The sequence below is a fragment of the Nycticebus coucang genome, chromosome 3 (genome assembly GCF_027406575.1).
Source record: "Nycticebus coucang isolate mNycCou1 chromosome 3, mNycCou1.pri, whole genome shotgun sequence".
Lineage (NCBI taxonomy): Eukaryota > Metazoa > Chordata > Mammalia > Primates > Lorisidae > Nycticebus > Nycticebus coucang.
In genome coordinates, this window is record NC_069782.1 from 96,788,303 (window position 1) to 96,809,156 (window position 20,854).

The following is a 20,854-nucleotide window of genomic DNA, read 5'->3' on the forward strand; positions in this document are numbered from 1 at the left end:
ATCTTTTGGAGAAGAGTCAGAAACAGGTATCAGCATGCATATCCTGTGACAATGTTTGATGCAGAAACAGATAAGGACTTGGGTGCATACTGCAGGGCAGATACTGTTGTGACTTCCAAAGGAAAGGCCTTTGTTGGCTAAGTCCCATCTTGGTTGGAGAGAAGAATAAAAGTCACAAAATAAGAATAAGCAGAATCAGGTGTACCTGTAATCCCAGTCACTTGAGAGGCTAAGGTGGGAGACTGCTTGAGCCCAGGAGTTAAAGACAACTCTAGACAACATAGCAAGAACTCATCTGATTAAAAACAAAAGAATGAGCAGAAACTCAGCACTGTCTGGACAACTGCACATTTGCCCAGATTCCACCTGTTCGTAAGCCATTTACATTTCCACATTAATTCATCCATTTTCAGATAGGACAGGGAATGTTATGCCATTAAAAACCATCAGGACTAAAAAAAAAAAAACCATCAGGACTGATCTTAATTTAAATTTTCAACGCCTCTTGAAAAATGCAGAACTGTGGGCGGCGCCTGTGGCTCAGTTGGTAAGGCGCCGGCCCCATATACCCAGGGCGGCGGGTTCAAACCCGGCCCGGCCAAACTGCAACCAAAAAATAGCCGGGCGTTGTGGCGGGCGCCTGTAGTCCCAGCTACTCAGGAGGCTGAGGCAAGAGAATCGCTTAAGCCCAGGAGTTGGAGGTTGCTGTGAGCTGTGTGGGGCCACGGCACTCTACCGAGGGCCATAAAGTGAGACTCTGTCTCTACAAAAAAAAAAAAAAAAGAAAAATGCAGAACTGTGAAGTTTCAATTTAACAAACTGTGCAATGCATTACAAGATCAAAAAGAGACATTCAGAATTTCCAAAGTGAACTTATGATTTTGACAAGTTTGAAAGACAGAAAAAAGCAGAAGTTTATACTTACATTGATGTTTGTTGCCCTGAACTAGGCTTAGCCTTTCTGATAGATAAATTTCTTTACCAAAGTTCACACAAAAAGACACAGAGGTCTTTTCAGTCATCCTATTTTCCACACTGGACTACAAACTTATCAAAGGGAGGACCAATCTGTTCATGACAATATTCTTAGGACCTAGCATCATAGCTGACACCTAGTACACTCCCAATCTTAATACCTGACTTTCGATAAACTGTGACCAGCACCAGCATGTCAAGGCCACCCAGCTTTTTATTATAATATATATAAGAATAAATAATTTCAAGACGAACAAAAAGCTGTAATATCACTGCATTAGTTGAACAGCTTCTTAGATTTACCATCTCCGCAGTTTCACACAATCTTAGATAGGTTTTTCATTCAATGAGTGAGAAAACTGAGCCCCTGAGAGATTAAGTGATTTACTCAATGCCATACGTTAGCATCTGTGGATAAATAAAACTTCCTACATTAATCCAGTTTGACATAAGATGGAATGAGAAAAGAATGATTACTGAATTTTCCTAATATCCACATATAGCATAATATTCTAAATACTACTGAATACAAATTCCCAGTGGCCAGCAGTTATATGAAAGAGTAGCTGAGAAAAGTTTATTCATTTTTTAACTCAAGAAGTCTTTATGAAACATGACCATCATCCACAAACTAATGCACTGAACTTGGGCATGGGACACGTTTGTAGGTCTCTTTATTTCCATGCTAGAGATGACAAAATACTTATAGCTGAGATCAGCTGTGTAAACCAGCAGCCTGTCCCATGCTTTAGTATAAAACCTCAGCACATCACATGAGGAGCCAGACAGCTGTGAAGAAAGTCAAGGAAGGACTAGCAAGTCTTTAGTGTATCAACCTCTCACTAAGGTCTGGTAGTGACCTAACAAAGACATTTCTAAAGTCCTAGTCACCCACTTCATGTGTCCTATTATTAGTCCAAGGTATTAAAACATCATTATTTGTTAGGCAAATACCAGTATACTTTTGGATGTAAAAGCAGAAATACATAAATCCTACTTCTAATTTTTATTCCTGATCCCCAAATTCTGTGTTTAAAAATGCTATTAGTCTCTCATTTCCCCCAACCCCCAGAACCCAAAGAAAAACAAAAACTGTGAAGTGAGAAAATGGAGGCCTCAGTTACTACTTATTACATTATTCAACTTCTTTCAACATGTATAAAACCTCTCACTCTAATATAGGATGTTAGAATAAGCCAAGAATGTTTCACATGGCCACCTAATTTCTTTTAATATATGATGTTGCCCCTCATCCGTTATAACTGAGGCAAATGAAGTTAACAGAAGAAAACACTGTTTAAGGCTGAAGAACAAATAATAAGGGTTTAAGATCCTTATTTGGGAATACTGTAAAGACTGCCAGCATTTGGCCTGTCTTCTTGCTTTGCACCCCTGAACACGGAATTCTTTCTTCACCAAAAGCAGCTCATTGGCTGGGTGTGGCGGCTCACACCTGTGACCCTAGCACTCTGGGAAGCTGACATAAGTGGACTGCTTAAACTTAGGAGTTCGAGACCAGCCTAAGCAAGAAAAAAAAAAAAAAAAACTAGCTGGGCATTACAGTGAGCACCTGTATTCCCAGTTACTCGGGAGCTCAGCTGAGCCCAGCAATTTGAGGTTGCTGTGAGCTATGATGATACCCTGGCACTCTACTGAGGGCAACAAAGTGAGACTCTCAATAACCCAAACAAACCAACAAAAACAACAACAACAACAAAAGCAGCTCACTGATAAGACAAGAGAGATACACAGAAAGAGAGACAGACAGACTCACTAAGGGGGAAAGCCAGATAAGGAAAGAAGAAACATTCAAATAACATGGAAGCTAACTGTCTTATAAAAGTCTAAACATCTGAAGAGACCAGGAATCAGGTTCTATCCTTCTCTTGATCACTAAAACATCCAATGAAGGTCACAATGAAAGAGACATTATTTAATTGTAGCAATGCAAAAAATCCCTAGGGTTGGGCTTCTGGATGAAGATGAAAAACTGAAACTACTTCCCAGATTTTCTCTCCCCCAATACTTGAAAGAGTAAGTGTGTAGACTGGGAAGGCGGAGGCAGGTGTCAAAACCTGCAATAACAACAAGCAAACGAGTAAACAGAAATAATCTAATGCAATACAGATCAAACACTATCAAAAAAGTTAAAAAAGAAGAAAAGAAAAAAAGAAACAGTGAAGTATGGCAGAGAACAGAGGTACCGCAAAACATAGTTCCTAATCAGCCTTTCTAATTGTACTAGGGAGTCAGCAAAATGCTGAGAATCCTCATTTACATCCCCTAAATCTGCAGAGAAGCAAACAGAGACAGAGGGGGATTTCCTTCTTCCTCTTCTCATCAGTGAGCAGTAGCCACCTGGGGCTGCTAGAGAGAAATGAGCAAAATGGGAAAAGAACCTCAGGACTGACTTGTAAGGGTGAAGACTTTAGGTTTATAAGAATTAAAGAAATAATCAAAGCTCAAAGGGAATTATTTCCTTACAAGTAGCAGAGTGAACTGATAGGTAACTTTCAACAGAATTTCAAAAGACCTAAATAGTCTAATACAGATGGAATAAAGCTTTTTTATGAATGAGCCCTGCCCCTAACCAACGATTTCAGACAAGATGTCACCCATCATTCATGAAATAAGTAGTTCAACAGAATCAGACTACAGCAAACAGCACCCATTAAGAACTAATAAGTACACTAGCAAGAGCTATGAATGGAATAAACACTGCTGAGAAAAAAAATACTGACTTCAAAGAAAATGTCTGAGATAAGTTTAGTGAATTAGATAAAAAAAGATGGTGACTGAAAAATCAACACCACTCCCAACTTGGAGAACTATGTTTATCTGGCCAGTCAGGGACAACTATAAGGCCTTCAGAGAATGAGTGCAATGGCTAGAAATCTGTGAGATCATGCGGAATAGCTAAAAATCTAGAAAAAATGTGAGGAAGAGATGATTGCCTAAAGGGACTTTCAAATCTACAAAGATCATGTGGATAAAAAATTACGGAACTTCTACTTCCAATAATATAAATTATGTATCTCGAAGAACATTCTTTACTGAAATAACTAAAAAGTAAAGAAACTAAGGAAATATTATCCCAAAATATGACAATTGATATAAAATTTTGAATTAAAGGCCATTCACAATCAGAAACCATTGGAAAGGACTTTCCCTGTATCTGCATAAAACCAGACTGACCTGATCAGTGGACCAAAGCAGGACTTCCTTTCCTCCCCCTGAAAGCTAGCAGACCTGGCCCAAATCATTTAAAACACAATACTTGTCTCTCAGATTAATTTACAAGTCAATCCGTTTCCTCCATTATTCAACCTCTCTGGCAACCACTTGGTGCATCCATACTCCACATTCTCCCCCTTCCCTTTTTAACAGGTGTCTCTAAAGGTATCTGACCATCATGGACACATTAGGTAATCACTCTTGTGGCTCCACTCCTGTGCATGACATTTGTGGAAATAAACATTTCTCTTATTAATCTGCCTTAACTGTGAGGTGATCTTTCAGCGAACTTTTGAGATTGGGAGGGGGACGAATTTTGCCACATCAAAAAAAAAAATTTTTTTTTAACATCCATAATTGAGCTAACCAAAAGAAATATACTAAACCTCAAAGCAGGAGATGGTTGAAAAAACACCACTCTTAAGTGTGCAAGAAGAAAACCCACTGGCACAGGTAAGAAAAACCACTTTTCTCAGCTTTGATGCTCAATTAAAGAAAAACAAAAATCTTTGAAGAATGTGTGACAAGACAGCTTGTATGTCAGTTTCTGGTCTGAATTTACACTCACTCTGTGGTACAAAATCATGAGCTAAGAATTTGAGTTAAATTGGTTCCAATGTAGTGGCAATCACCAGTAACTGACAAATTACAAATCCTCTCTGGAAGAACTTAACTTTGATCTAGGCCTCAAAGAATCCCTATAAGTTCTCCCCGAAATGAGTGGCTCCTATGGTTTACCAAAAAAAAATTTTAAAAAAATCATAGGGCACCTGTAGTCCCAGCTACTCAGGAGGCTGAGGCAAGAGAATCGCTGGAGCCCAAGAGTTTGAAGTTGCTGTGAGCTGTGATGCCATAGCACACTATCAGGGATGACAAAGTGAGACTCCGTCTCAAAAAAAAAAAAAAAGTCATAAATATAAGAAAACAAGACACCATGAATGAAACCACAAAAATAAAATAGATAAGGCTCATGGATACTTAAATTATCAGACATGGATTACGAAATATTTACAGGCAATATATTAAATACACAAAATGTAAGCCAAGGAAAAAGACTATAAAGAACCACCAAGTAATACAACAAAAACAACCAAAATTCTCAAGAATGAAAAATATACTAAATGAAATTTTCAACCCAATAGAAGAAGTAAATAATAAATTAGACACAGCTAAAGAAGGAATCGGTAAAAACCTTCTACTTATTGATAGGGTCGACCTGCCCAGGTAGAACTGACCCACCCAGGAAGGATGGAGTGCATGTCCTGAAGTGGCGAACGGACCAATCCCAACCCGTCTAACCCTGTAAAATCCCCATCTGCCTTGCTCACGTATGGAATTCCTTTTCTGATTTCACCCTACCTGCACCCAGGGTGGAATAAAGGCCACAGTGATCACACACAACAGGACTCCATTTTCCCTTCATCTCTCGCGTGGGAATAATCTTTCATCTTTGGGTCTGTAACCTCTCACTTATCACCCAGCTGATACAATTTTCAACTCACAGTGAATCTTTCATCTGCTCCAGCCTTCCCCAGCCATGGCTGCCCCTGAGAAGACCAGTTGTTCTAATAGATGATCTACCTTCTCTGGCTGCTTTCAAACACCAATTAGATGTGTGTTAGCCCCTTTTATCCTATCCTTTGTGTCCTTTAACCTTTCTTTCATACTTTCTATTTGTCTCTTTGGACTATATTCTGGTTAATTTTATTGACTTTGTCTTGTTCCATAAACGTGACTTTGGAATTATGTAACTATTTTATACAGTCTTAACGGAACCAGGGAACAGGAAATGTACAAGATGAACCTGGAATATTTTGTTTTAAAAAAATAAAAGGAAAAGGAAAGAAAGGGAAAAGAAGCCTTCAAAATCTACTTGGGTTGTGTAAAAGGACCCAGAAGTCAAAATGAAGATATTCCCAATGGCCAAAGATGAAGTAATCTGAGCATCAATCTGAGTAACAACTACAATGACTTAGGCACATACAGTATTCTACAATCTATCCATCTAAACATGTACTGTTGATAGACATTTGGATGATTTTCAGTTTTTAACTATCATGAATAATGTTGCTATGCATATTCACGTACACGTATGTACCTAAATCCTGATACGCACATGTACTAGTATTTCTAGGGTATATCCTGAGAAGCAGAATTTCTGGGTCATAAGATTTGCATATCTTCAAATTTACCAGATATGGCCAAACTACTTGGTGGCTGTTTAATCTGTGGTCGCCTAAAAGTTCAGAGTCTGACAGCACAGGTGAATACTCACCAATTGTATCAACACATCCCCTCTATTCGCCATCCTAGTCATCAAAATACCAAAAGGGAACCTGCTGCTGTATTGTGGTGGATTCTTTTTCTTTTTTTTTTTTTTTGAGAGTCATATCATGTCACCCTCAGTAGAGTGCTGTGGTGTCACAATTCACAGCAACCTCAAACTCCTGGGCCCAAGCGATTCCCCTGTCTCAGCCTCCCAAGTAGTTGGGACCACAGGCACCCACACAACGGCCAGCCATTTTTTTTGGTTGCAGTTGTCGTTATTGTTCAGCAGGCCCAGGCCAGGTTCAAACCTGCCAGCTTCGGTGCATGTGGCTGGCGCTCTACTCACAAGCTACAGGTGCCAAGCCAGTTGGTTCATTTTTTAACAGTTTTGAAATCTGGTTTGAAAGTGAGTGCCAGGAATACCACTTTTGTTAATTACTGAGTATCTGAACATGTTGATTTTCATAGTGTCAACATATTTGTAAAATATCCAAAAACGCTGTTTGCTGGAGAAAACAAGAAACTATGAAGTGTTCTTGTCTTCAAATGGGCCCTTCAGTAATAAGATTTGAAGATTTTGTAATGGTTGTAAGAGTATCTGATAGGATCACCACCTCTAGGTTACCATTACAGCATTCTGAGTTTTATCTATCCTAATGTAAAAACTGAAATTTTGTTTTTTCTAGAGAAGACAATGTCAGTTTGTAGTGACCAATCTAGATAGAATATCCATCATTGTTTAAAACTAATGACTATCTACTTGAAAGCACAGGTAAAACAAGGAAACCTCACGTGTGTCTTTAAGTATAATGATACCCCCTGTTTCTTTATTCCAAATATAAACTAAATGAGATTCAGCTTAGAGCAAAATAATCAAGTGGACTTCTGACTGAAGTAAAGTCAGAAGTGTATCAAAAAGACTGCAGGATGGTTCGACACAGAATACACGGATAAAAGCTTGAGTAGTAGATGTGCAGATGCGGGGTAAGGACCGAGACAGGAAGGGGGAGAAGGAGTGGAGAGGGCAACACATTTAGAGAAAGAATTTAGGGTATTCTTTTTTTTTTTTTTTTGAGACAGAGTCCCACTGTGTCGCCCTCAGTAGAGTGCAGTGGCATCACAGCTCACAGCTTAGCAACTTCAAACCCTTGTGTTTAAACGATTCTCTTGCCTCAGCCTCCCAAGTAGCTGGGAGGTACTACAGGCACCCGCCATAACGCCCAGCTATTTTTTTGTTGCAGTTGTCATTTTGTTTAGCTGGCCCGGGATGGGTTCAAACTTGTCAGCCTCAGTGTATGTGGCTGGCACCCGAACCACTGAGCTACAAGCGCAGAGCCAGAGTGTTCTTTAAATTGTCCTAGCAACTTTATGTAAGTTCAAAATAAAATGTTTTCAAAATAAAAATGTAAAGTAAAAAGTATCTACAAGAATATACACCAAAATGTTGATACTCTATGGATTATAAAATTATAAGTAACATTTTAAAATTGCAATTGAGATCTTTCTATAATAATAGAATGTTACCTGTATAATAAAGTATTTTTAATACACTCTTCTATTTTAAGCTAAAAAAAATAACACTATTGGATGTCACCTGGACATACTTACACATCCACAGGAATCTGGTCCCCCGTTGAACAGGGAACAAGCTATCCTCACAATTTCTGCCTCTATCTTACGCAGTCCTGGGAAGATATCCGGATGCAGGGGGTTACTCCATGCAAATTCTCCGTAAGCCTACAAAGAAACACAAGCAGATGTGAAATAAGACTGTTGTTATACCACATGGAACAAAGAATCAGGCACTGAACAACAGTTTCTATGTCTAAGGCACAACACTGGGGAAAAAGTAATTTATGATCCCTAACCTAAAGATCAAAAAAATAGGGAGGACAAAAAATAAATAAATAAAGTAGATGAGACAGACATGCAAATAATCATTCTACAATGTGGTAACAGAAGAAATATAAATTTACTTGAAAGCACAGACTATAACACAGACCCAGTTTAAAGTCTTAGTTTTGCCTATCACTTTTACCTAAGCAGGTCAAAAAAACTCTATAAGGCTCGGTTTCTTCAGGTACAAAGAGGGATAGTTAGGGTACCTCCCTCCCAGGGTTCTAGTAATCATTAAATAATAAGGCACTTTAGTAGCTTTGTTATTGAGTCCAATACCAGACTTATATAGAGAGTGCTAAGAGACCCTGAAGAGGAAATAACTAATATCCTGAGTGGTTTGGAGGTGTCTGTTGGGTGCAACCTGGAGAGATGAATAGGAGTGCATCATTTGGATTGGGTGGAATTAAAAAGCAGAAGGAAAAACAATATAAGCGCATGGCACACTTAATAAAGAACAAAGGCAGGATTAGTGTTTATGTGGGAAGCAGAAGTGATTATGAAAACACAGATGGGAGCTGTCTCAGGAAGAGACTTATACTCCCTACTATCGAAGTTGAGTTTCATCTTATTGATAATGGGAAGCTACCAAAAGATTTTAAGCACAGAAATAAGATCGGAGCATCATGCCAAGACACAGCTAAGGAAAACCTATAATACTTAGTAAGGTGTGAGCAATTTCACACTTTCAATAATTAAACACAAAGACCTTAGAATCAGTCCAACCCATATTTTTTATGATGAAGTGGAGTTTCAAAAGTAAATCCGATTAGAAATGAAAGAAGCTAAGAATGAGAATTACCTCAAGTTTCAGTGTGCTCATCCCAGGCCCTGTGATTTGAGGAAATTATGACTGAGCACCCCTATCTTGTCTCTTCTTATCAAACAAAATCTGTCTTACATTAAAAATCAGGACTACCTTCCTTTGTAATCTGCCTTCTACACAAGACATCTATAAAGCCTAGAACATAAATAACATTTTACTATTTCACTGACTGAAGATGGCTTTGACAACATTATGCATATTTGCCTGCATTTGGATAAAGTGTTCCAAACTTCCATGTTTTTTTGTTATTGCTAAATAAACTTTCCCCAGGTAATTTTTCTAATTACAAAAGTAAAGAGAAAAAATGAGGTCATGCTAATTGACATAGGTCTCCCACGTTTCCCTCAAGAACTGGACATTCACCTTCACGAGGAGCTCAGTCAGCTTCTCCTCCCCACTGTACACGGCTCCGGAGGCTCTCCCTTCTTGCCAGACAACATCTGCAGAGAAAGACCGGTAGGTCAGTAAGCAGGAAGGTAGTTAGGCTCTAATAAAAAAGAAAAAGGAAAAAAATCTCTTCCATTACAAAAGAAAAAGAAGAAACTCAATGTATTCTTATATTAAATTAAGAAAAATAGTATCAATAAAGGGTTATCACAGTAAAATAAAGATGAAAAATCCTCAATTATTATCAATAAGGATAGAAAGACATTAATAGCATCTAGGTACTACACAGACTTAAAACAATGCTATCCTCATTCTGTCTTCTAACAATAGAACAATTTTCCTTTATCTATACTTATTTTCCATACGGCTTTGGTGTGGCCTCCTTCTCCAACAGTTTCCTCCTTCTCTCTCTTTCTATTCAGTCACAGGAAGCATGGGAACTATTGTAAGCAGAGTTAGCAGAAAAGTGCATGACAAAAGTCTGAAATTTCAGTACACAATTATTAGAGCAGAAGCCAGGGAACAAGCCACTATGAGGTATGAACCACGGATTCCCTGGTCTTCCCTTCAGCCTAATTCCAGCAGCATATGTGTAGCATCAGAGACAAGAAACTCGGTCAACACTGGAGTCCCAGTGCTGACAAAGAGAAAAGGTTCCTGGCCAGAAAATAAGATCAGATTATCCTCTTCAAGAGGTGTTCCCCAGAGATGCTCTAGGTTACACCAATAAATCTGCTAGTGTGGGTGTCTCTGGTCTTTTTGCTGTAATGTGGCTGTGGCTGTGCCATATTTAACTGCATGTAACCATGGGCTCTCCAAAGCAAAGATCTTCAGCTCTAACAAGAGCCAAGTCTGGGTAGTAAATATACAAATTCTTCATTCTCACAGCCATCTGTCAACCTGTGACTTATTGCCAATTTGACATTGAGGACATTGCTCTGTACCATGCACATGGTGGCAAAACCATGGTGTGAATCCAGGCTGATTCCGTAGGTTACATACTTCAGCATTGTCTGGTGTGTCTATTTAGCCTTCCCATGTGTGCTCACGCATATATTTGAATATATACACATAAACACTATTAACACTCTAAGACATAGACAGATAAACAGAGATGAATACACTTGATGGATTATCAAATCTGGATAACAGAATTATAGCAACTTTATTTTCTTTTGTGTCTTTATACAGGATTTCACAATTTTTACATGAATCCATATTTCATTTGTATTATATATATTATATTCCCTTAAACACAAATGTATTTGTTTTATTCATGTTCACAAAAGGAAATGGAACCAATTCCACTGTCTCAAAGATTTGCATGTGTTATGGATGAAGGATATATCCAAACATAATTTTTTTTTTTTTTTTGAGACAGAGTCTCACTATGTCACCCTGGGTAGAGTGCCGTAGCATCACAGCTCATAGCAACCTCAAACTCTTAGGCTTAAGTGATTCTCATGCCTCAGCCTCCCAAGTAGCTGGGACTACAGGCACCCGCCACAGCACCTGGCTATTTTTGTTGTTGTAGTTGTCATTTGTTGTTTGGCGGCCCAGGCCAGTTTGAACCTGCCAGCCTCAGTGTATGTGGCTGGTGCCCTAACCATGGAGCTATGAGCGCCGAGCCACCAAACATAATTTTTAAAATGTGAAATTCAGCTTTGAAAAAGGGAGTAGGCCCACCTGCACAAACAAATACCCAAGATCAGTTATTCTTAACCTATATGAGCAATGAACACGGACAAATGCGCTGTTTAAGGAAGCAGACAGCATGTGACGCCAGCACCATACCCATGGAGCTGTATTCCTTGAGTTTCTCCAGAACTGCAGATGAGCTCAGACCCTGGGCAGGCAAAGTTTTCACATACTCTTTATCCACTTTCAGGAATGACATATTCTTGCTAATATCCTCCTTGGCTTTGTTTATCTTCTCTTGTATCTTAAAAGACAAAAGTTAGCAAAAACTTACTGGAGTCTAGCAGAGTAGAAGCACCAGTTAGGACAATCAGCCACTAAACGCTTGTCAACCTGGTCACTACTCAAGTGCTACAACTAAACTAGGATGATGTATTTTCTTAAAGCAATGTGGTGATATTCTGACTGATCAGCAATCTTATGACATGTGCAACAGCCTCTTTGAAGTCTGAAGAGCTAACCACCTCTCAATTTCCCCTCTTTTCTCTGCCATGTTGGCATCACCACTACTTCATTTAGTTTGCATTTGCTGACGTCAGCACATCCCTGAGAGGAATTTTTGGACCTTGATCCTGCCTTGGCAACAGCTACAGTGTGTAGCACTAAAGAGTCAACGGCAGAACTATGAACGGTAGCCAAAAAAACAGCAGTACTGCCCAGTAAAAGGGATTCTGGTCTTTGGACAAGTGATGAACTTCTGCTGTAACAGACATGCACAAAGCACACCGGAAATTTGGAGGCCCCATATGATTTCCCACATACAAGCACAGGGTATTTTAAGAATTCACTGAGGAAGACTCCATTTTATCTCCTTAAGCTGCTGTGGACAGCTTGCACTGTCTGACCCTACAAGGCTAGGGGTAACTGAAGTCCTTTTTAGTTTGCAATTTATCAACTATGGTTATTTTTTCCATCCTCAGAGCCATAGCTGCTAAGCCATTTTCTTTTATTCATTTGCTCCCTCACTCAATAAATATCTGTTGACTACAGCAGGTTCACTACAGTGAACAAAGCAAGCTTAAGCAGTGGGGTACACAGTGAAAGAAAACAAAGAAGAGACAGAAAATAGAAGTCAGGTAATGAAAAGTGCTGAGGAAATAAAACCGGAGCACAGTAAGGAGGCAGAATGGCAGGAGCTGCTATTTACACAAGAGACTCTTGAGAGGTAAGTTTGGGGAGAGAGGCCACATGGCTTAATCTGTATGTGTTTACGGTGCTGCAGTTTCAGCAGAATACTTGTTTTTTGTTTGTTTTGAGACAGAGCCTCAAGCTGTCATCCTGGGTAGAGTGCCATGGCATCACCGCTCACAGCAACCTCCAACTCCGGGGCTTATGCGATTCTCTTGCCTCAGCCCTAATTCTTGCTTCAGAGACTGCATCACATTACCCAATTTTAATTTCTTCATAGCATTTATTTCAAAATTAAATTCTCATGTGTTTATTTACTTGTTTATTTTCTATGAAAGAAAGGAGTTGGTCTCATTCACCACTATATCCTCAGCACCCAGAAAACGACCTGATACTGAGCAGGTGCTCAGTAAACATGTGTTGACTAAGTGGATAAATCAGAGTGGGACGTGCACACACACACACACAGAATAGCATTTTAACTCTGAGCCTCAGGATCTGCTGCTGAAATATAGAATATGATTATTCTCTAAAGAGTTTCTGTTATTTCATGAACTTAAGAATGGGTTCTGGAATTCTAACACTTACTTGTCTCAAAATCTGGAAATTAAAGGAGAAGAGTAAGGAGAATGAAGACAGAAACACAATGCAAGAAATATTAAAGGAAGCTCTCTGTCCTCTGTGCTATGGTCCATCCTCTAACCTCCCCTGCCCCCTCCCCTTACTCTGTAAGAACTAAAACAGATTTACCTGCAGGGCTTAATATAATCTGGGGACAAACAGAAGGATATCTATTCATTCCTCTTCACCACCCCAGTTATTACTTCTGCTTCCCTACAGGAAATAAATCTGAAAATACATATTTCTGGCAGAGCTAGCACAGTAGCCTGAATGAATTTTAGCCAAAGGCTAAAGATAACTATCGTCTCTTCTGGTTTGGCCAGGAAAGGGAAAAGGGAATTGAAAGAAAATCTGAAGGCAGGTAAAGCTGAGGAAGACCAAAGTAAAGTTGAGGGTAAAGGCAGGGTAATTAAGGACATGAAGATCAAGGATTCATGTGCCTTCCTTACAGCTTGCAAAGGGATGTATCCTCATCTGTGACAAAGAACCTGTAGGAAGGGTACAGAGGTGACTACCTTATCCTCAGCGTGGTGGAGAAGAAGATACAATGAAGGGGACAGACTACCCTACAGAGAGGTGAAAAGAGCAACAGAATAGTTTGGTTATCTCATTAAGTTTCCAAATCTGGGTTAAGCAAACTGTAGCCAGGGTCCACCTATGCTCTGGCCTACCCGTGTTCACAAAGACAGTTTCGCTGGAACTCAGCCAGGCTGTTCCATAACTTGTCCTTCTCTTGCTGCTTTCCCTCCACAAGGGCACAGGTGAGGAGTTGCAACAGACACAGTATGACCTAAAGAGCCCCAGATGTTTCCTATCTAGCCCTTTACAGAAAAAGTATGCCAACCCCTGACCGAAAGCAACCGCTAGATCAGTGATTTTAACCAGTGTGCCACAACACACCGGTGTGCTCTGAGAGGATCAGGGGTCCTCAAACTTTTTTTTTTTTTTTTTTTTTGTAGAGACAGAGTCTCACATTATGGCCCTTGGTAGAGTGCCGTGGCCTCACACAGCTCACAGCAACCTCCAACTCCTGGGCTTAAGCGATTCTCTTGCCTCAGCCTCCCAAGTAGCTGGGACTACAGGCGCCCGCCACAACGCCCGGCTATTTTTTGGTTGCAGTTTGGCCGGGGCCGGGTCTGAACCCGCCACCCTCGGTATATGGGGCTGGCGCCTTACCGACTGAGCCACAGGCGCCGCCCGGTCCTCAAACTTTTTAAACAGGGAGCCAGTTCACTGTCCCTCAGACCTTTGGAGGGCCGGACTATAGTTTAAAAAAAAAAAACTATGAACAAATTCCTATGCACACTGCACGTATCTTATTTTGAAGTGAAAAAACAAAATGGGAACAAATACAATCACACTGCCGCACGTGGCCCGCGGGCCGTAGTTTGAGGACCCCTGATTAGGCGTGCTATAAAAAAATTTAAAGATCATTTATTAAATTATTTTCAAAAGAAGTTCAAAGAACAGTAAGTATACTCTTCTTTTTACTTTTTTTTTGATCAACATAATTTAAGTGTGCCCCAAAAGTTTAACTATAGGTTCAAGTGTGCTGAGATAAAAAAAAAAAAGGTTGAAAAATACTGCTTTAGATAAATAGCTAAATTCAGCCAGCCAAACATTGTTCCAAAGCACTATAACACTACATCAAGGTTTTCTAATTTCTAATTCTTCTTCCTTAATAGGTTTCTCCTCTCTCCTCTGCCCAAATACATTAGAGAAAGGGTTAAGTCAGTGTTTCTCAACCTTGGCCCTTTTGACATTTTAAGCCAGATATAATCCTGTTGTGCTGCTGTCCTGTACACCATAGGATGTTTAGCAACATCCCTGGACACTATCCACCAGATGCCAATGGCACTCCACCTGAGTTATGACAACGTAAAATGTCTCCAAATGTCCCCTGGAGGCAGGGGACAAAATTATCCTTCCCCCCTTAAGAATACTACTCTTAGTAAATAGAAAAAAAAGAAGTATGATTATCAAGAGATTATTTACTGTTTACCTTCTCCCCCAAAACAGGTGCCTTCCTGATGAGCTTAAAAGACTTCTTTTTAAACCTTGACCATAAACCTAAAAGAAACAAATGGTTTTATTAGTCAAACAGATTTCCATTTCCATGCTAGTCCTAATACAGCAACTATTCAAGGCATCCTCACTTGCCTTCAGATTACCAAGACAGTTTCTTAACTTAAAAAAAATAACAAAACCAAAAAAAAAACTTTTAAATTTAAATTTTAGAATAAGTAATACATTTATATGGCTCAAAATTTAAAATAAACACACACTCACAGAAAAGTTTTCCCTCTCCCTCATCCATTCCCCAGACCCTTATCCCACTCTTAGGTAAACACCACTGTTCATTTCTGGTGTACCCTACCTTTCCAGAGCTTCCTTATGCAGATACCAGCAACAGTAAAAATATATTCCTACTTGTCTCCGTTTTTTTAAACAAAAGGTAATATACTCTAACACAATACTAAAGCTTCTTTTTCCATTTAGGAATATTATCTTAAAGATCAGAGCTTCTTCAATCATTTTTATACCTGCAAAATATTCCATTATATAGATGTACCATAATTGATTTAACCTGCCCCTTACTGATGGACATACAGGTTGTTTCTAAAATTGCTATAACAAACCATGCCAATATAAATAACCCTGTTAACATATACTATCTTGCATACATACGACAATTCCTACAGGATAAATTTCCAGAAGCAGAATTACTGAGTCAAATGATACATGTATTCTAGAATTCTTGGCCTTATCAAGGTTGCCAGATGCCAAACATTTCCCTTTCTTATCCCCTCAAAAAATAGCCAGTCCATGCTTTGTTTTGTTTTGGTTTTTAAGAATCTGTGTTGCAGTGTCTCATACAACAAAGATACTAACAATATTTTTTGGACCTCAAAAGGCCTTTAAAACCATAGATGCCAATCAGGGTCCATTCTGTTAGGCAGTACACAGGACAAGCAGAAAACTCCAATCCTGCTGATAACAATAATTATAAACACATGGCGTCTAACTAGACTGATATGCCATTTAATGCATTCACAATCAATGTATCTCAATTGCCTGTGACAACAGTGTTCTGAGATTGGTACAGAAGGCATTATATACTATCCACAAGTAACAAAAAGGGCAGTGTAAAATCAGAGCACCAAAACTTGCTCAAGGCCACAGATCAAATCAGAGACAGAGCAGAGATTTAACTGAAGTCTTCATCTTTCTAGTCCACAACTCCCAGGACTTAAACTGCTTCAAATGCATGGTAGGAATTTTCTGTTACCCCATACAAATCTATAAGAATCCAGACCTAGCTTTTTTTTTTTTTCTTATTGTTGGGGATTCATTGAGGGTACAATAAGCCAGGTTACACTGATTGCAATTGTTAGGTAAAGTCCCTCTTGCAATCATGTCTTGCCCCCATAAAGTGTAACACACACCAAGGCCCCATCCACCTCCCTCCTTCCCTCTTTCTCTTTCCCCACCCATAACCATAATTGTCATGAATTGTCCTCATATCAAAATTGAGTACATAGGATTCATGCTTCTCCATTCTTGTGATGCTTTACTAAGAATACTGTCTTCCACATCCATCCAGGTTAATACGAAGGATGTAAAGTCTCCATTGTTTTTAATGGCTGAATAGTATTCCATGGTATACATATACCACAGCTTGTTAATCCATTCCTGGGTTGGTGGGCATTTAGGCTGTTTCCACATTTTGGCGATTGTAAATTGAGCTGCAATAAACAGTCTAGTACAAATGTCCTTATGATAAAAGGATTTCTTTCCTTCTGGGTAGATGCCCAGTAATGGGATTGCAGGATCAAATGGGAGGTCTAGCTTGAGTACTTTGAGGATTCTCCATACTTCCTTCCAGAAAGGTTGTACTAGTTTGCAGTCCCACCAGCAGTGTAAAAGTGTTCCCTTCTCTCCACATCTACCCCAGCATCCGCAGTTTTGAGATTTTGTGATGTGGGCCATTCTCACCAGGGTTAGATGATATCTCAGGGTTGTTTTGATTTGCATTTCTCTAATATATAGAGATGATGAACATTTTTTCATGTGTTTGTTAGCCATTCGTCTGTCGTCTTTAGAGAAAGTTCTATTCATGTCTCTTGCCCATTGATACAAGGGATTGTTGGCTTTTTTCACGTGGATTAATATGAGTTCTCTATAGATCCTAGTTATCAAGCTTTTGTCTGATTCAAGATATGCAAATACCCTTTCCCATTGTGTAGGTTGTCTCTTTGCTTTGGTTATTGTCTCCTTAGCTGTACAGAAGCTTTTCAGTTTAATGAAGTCCCATTTGTTTATTTTTGTTGTTGTTGCAATTGCCATGGCAGTCTTCTTCATGAAGTCTTTCCCCAGGCCAATATCTTCCAGTGTTTTTCCTATGCTTTCTTGGAGGATTTTTATTGTTTCATGCCTTAAGTTTAAGTCCTTTATCCATCTTGAATCAATTTTTGTGAGTGGGGAAAGGTGTGGGTCCAGTTTCAGTCTTTTACATGGAGACATCCAGTTCTCCCAACACCATTTATTGAATAGGGAGTCTTTCACCCAAGGTATGTTCTTGTTTGGTTTATCAAAGATTAGGTGGTTGTAAAATGTTAGTTTCATTTCTTGGTTTTCAATTCGATTCCAAGGGTCTATGTTTCTGTTTTTGTGCCAGTACCATGCTGTCTTGACCACTATGGCTTTGTAGTACAGACTAAAATCTGGTATGCTGATGCCCCCAGCTTTATTTTTGTTACAGAGAACTGCCTTAGCTACACGGGGTTTTTTCCGGTTCCATACAAAACGCAGAATCATTTTTTCCAAATCTTGAAAGTACGATGTTGGTATTTTGATAGGAATGGCATTGAATAGGTAGATTGCTTTGGGAAGTATAGAAATTTTAACAACGTTGATTCTTCCCATCCATGAGCATGGTATGTTCTTCCATTTGTTAATATCCTCTGCTATTTCCTTTCTGAGGAGTTCATAGTTTTCTTTATAGAGGTCTTTCACCTCCTTCGTTAGATATATTCCTAGGTATTTCATTTTCTTTGAGACTATGGTGAAGGGAGTTGTGCCCTTAATTAGCTTCTCATCTTGACTGTTATTGGTGTACACAAAGGCTACTGACTTGTGGACATTGATTTTATATCCTGAAACATTACTGTATTTTTTGATGACTTCTAGGAGTCTTGTGGTTGAGTCTTTCGGGTTCTCTAAGATCATGTCATCAGCAAAGAGGGAGAGTTTGACCTCCTCTGCTCCCATTTGGATTCCCTTTATTTCCTTGTCTTGCCTAATTGTATTGGCTAGAACTTCCAGCACTACATTGAATAGTAAAGGTGACAGAGGACAACCTTGTCTGGTTCCAGTTCTAAGAGGAAAAGCTTTCAGTTTTACTCCATTCAGTAAAATATTGGCTGTGGGTTTGTCATAGATAGCTTCAATCAGTTTTAGAAATGTGCCACCTATGCCTATACTCTTCAGTGTTCTAATTAGAAAAGGATGCTGGATTTTATCAAATGCTTTTTCTGCATCTATTGAGAGGATCATGTGATCTTTATTTTTGCCTCTGTTAATATGGTGGATAACGTTTATGGACTTGCGTATGTTAAACCAGCCTTGCATCCCTGGGATGAAGCCTACTTGGTCATGATGAATGACTTTTTTGATGATAAGCTGTAATCTATTGGCTAGGATTTTGTTGAGAATTTTTGCATCTATGTTCATGAGTGAGATTGGTCTGAAATTCTCCTTTTTGTTTGGGTCTTTTCCTGGTTTTGGTATCAGGGTGATGTTTGCTTCATAGAATGTGTTGGGGAAGATTCCTTCTTCCTCAATTTTTTGGAATAATTTCTGCAGTACAGGAATAAGCTCTTCCTTGAAGGTTTGATAGAATTCTGGAGTGAAGCCATCTGGACCAGGGCATTTTTTGGTTGGAAGATTTTTTATTGTTTCTTTGATCTCAGTGCTTGAAATTGGTCTGTTCAGGAGCTCTATTTCTTCCTGGCTGAGTCTAGGGAGAGGGTGTGATTCCAAATATTGATCCATTTCTTTCACATTGTCAAATTTCTGGGCATAGAGTTTCTGGTAGTATTCAGAGATGATCTCTTGAATCTCTGTGGGATCAGTTGTTATTTCCCCTTTATCATTTCTGATTGAGGTTACTAGAGATTTTACTTTTCTATTCCTCGTTAGTCTGGCCAATGGTTTATCTATTTTATTTATTTTTTCAAAAAACCAACTCCTTGTTTCATTAATTTTCTGAATGATTCTTTTGTTTTCAATTTCATTTATCTCTGATCTGATTTTGGATATTTCTTTTCTTCTACTGAGTTTAGGCTTAGATTGTTCTTCTTTTTCCAATTCCATAAGATCTCTTGTGAGATTGTTGATGTGCTCTCTTTCTGTTTTTCCAATGTAGGCGTCTAAAGTGATGAATTTTCCTCTCAAAACTGCTTTTGCAGTATCCCATAGGTTTTGGTAGCTTGTGTCTTCATTTGTTGTTATGCTCAAGGAAGTTAATGATTTCCTGTTGTATTTCTTCCTTCACCCATCTGTTATTCAACAGAAGATTGTTTAGTTTCCATGCCTTTGGGTGGGGTCGAGCATTTTTGTTAGAGTTGAGTTCCACCTTTAGTGCCTTATGGTCTGAGAAGATACAAGGTAAAATTTCAATTCTTTTGATTCTGTTGATATTTGTTTTGTGTCCCAGGATATGATCAATTTTGGAGAATGTTCCATGGGGTGATGAGAAGAATGTATATTCTTTATCTTTGGGATGGAGAGTTCTATATGCGTCTATCAAGCACAGTTGTTCGAGGGTCTCATTTAAGTCTCTTATATCCTTGTTTAATTTCTGTTTAGAGGATCTGTCCAGCTCTGTAAGAGGAGTGTTAAGGTCCCCTGTTATTATGGTATTATCAGATATCATATTGCTCAGACTGAGTAAGGTCTGTTTCAAGAATCTGGGAGCATTTAAATTGGGTGCATAGATATTTAGAATTGAAATGTCTTCTTGTTGTCGTTTTCCCTTGACCAATATAAAGTGACCATCTTTGTCTTTTTTGACTATGGTTGCTTTAAATCCACATGTATCTGAAAATAAGATTGCAACTCCTCTTTTCTTCTGAATTCCATTTGCCTGAAAAATTGTCTTCCAACCCTTGACTTGGAGCTTTAATTTGTCTTTTGAAGCCAGGTGTGTTTCCTGCAGACAGCAAACGGATGGCTTGTGTTTTTTAATCCAGTCAACCAATCTATGTCTCTTCAGTGGGGAATTCAAGCCATTAACATTTATTGAGATAATTGATAAGTGTGGTAGTATTCTATTCATCTTGTTTTGTGAGAGTCCATTGCTTAGTTTTATCTTTTGCATCAGTGTGGAGGTTTGGTTCTGTCCTTTAATTTCTGAGTTCTTACTTTGCTGCTGATCCATTGTGGTGGTCAGTGTGCAGAACAGGTTGAAGTATTTCCTGTAGAGCTGGTCTTGTTGTGGCGAATTTCCTCAATGTTTGTATATCCGTAAATGATTTGATTTCTCCATCAATTTTGAAGCTTAGCTTAGCAGGGTACAGAATTCTGGGCTGGAAATTGTTCTGTTTAAGTAGATTAAAGGTAGATGACCATTGTCTTCTTGCTTGGAAAGTTTCATTAGAGAAGTCTGCGGTCACTCTGATGGATTTGCCCCTGTAGGTCAACTGGCGCTTACTCTTGGCAGCTTGCAGAATCTTTTCTTTTGTCTTGACTTTGGACAGGTTCATCACAATGTGTCTTGGAGAAGCTCGGTTAGAGTTGAGGCGACCTGGGCTTCGATAG

The 20,854-nt window shown here is 39.1% G+C and overlaps 2 protein-coding genes across 3 annotated transcripts in view; both read right to left on the reverse strand.

Moving 5' to 3' along the window:
• PALD1 (phosphatase domain containing paladin 1) overlaps positions 1 to 20,854 on the reverse strand; it is a 361,757-nt gene that overhangs the window by 17,150 nt on the left and 323,753 nt on the right. The gene's annotated exons all lie outside the window — the stretch shown is intronic.
• SGPL1 (sphingosine-1-phosphate lyase 1) overlaps positions 1 to 20,854 on the reverse strand; it is a 58,478-nt gene that overhangs the window by 12,180 nt on the left and 25,444 nt on the right. For both annotated transcript variants that reach the window (XM_053582758.1, XM_053582756.1), the window contains exons 4-7: positions 15,036 to 15,103; positions 11,381 to 11,528; positions 9,563 to 9,639; positions 8,086 to 8,214 (exon numbers count right to left, since the gene is read on the reverse strand). In XM_053582758.1, coding sequence (XP_053438733.1) covers positions 8,086 to 8,214; positions 9,563 to 9,639; positions 11,381 to 11,528; positions 15,036 to 15,103 — 422 coding nt within the window. The remainder of the gene's footprint in view (positions 1 to 8,085; positions 8,215 to 9,562; positions 9,640 to 11,380; positions 11,529 to 15,035; positions 15,104 to 20,854) is intronic.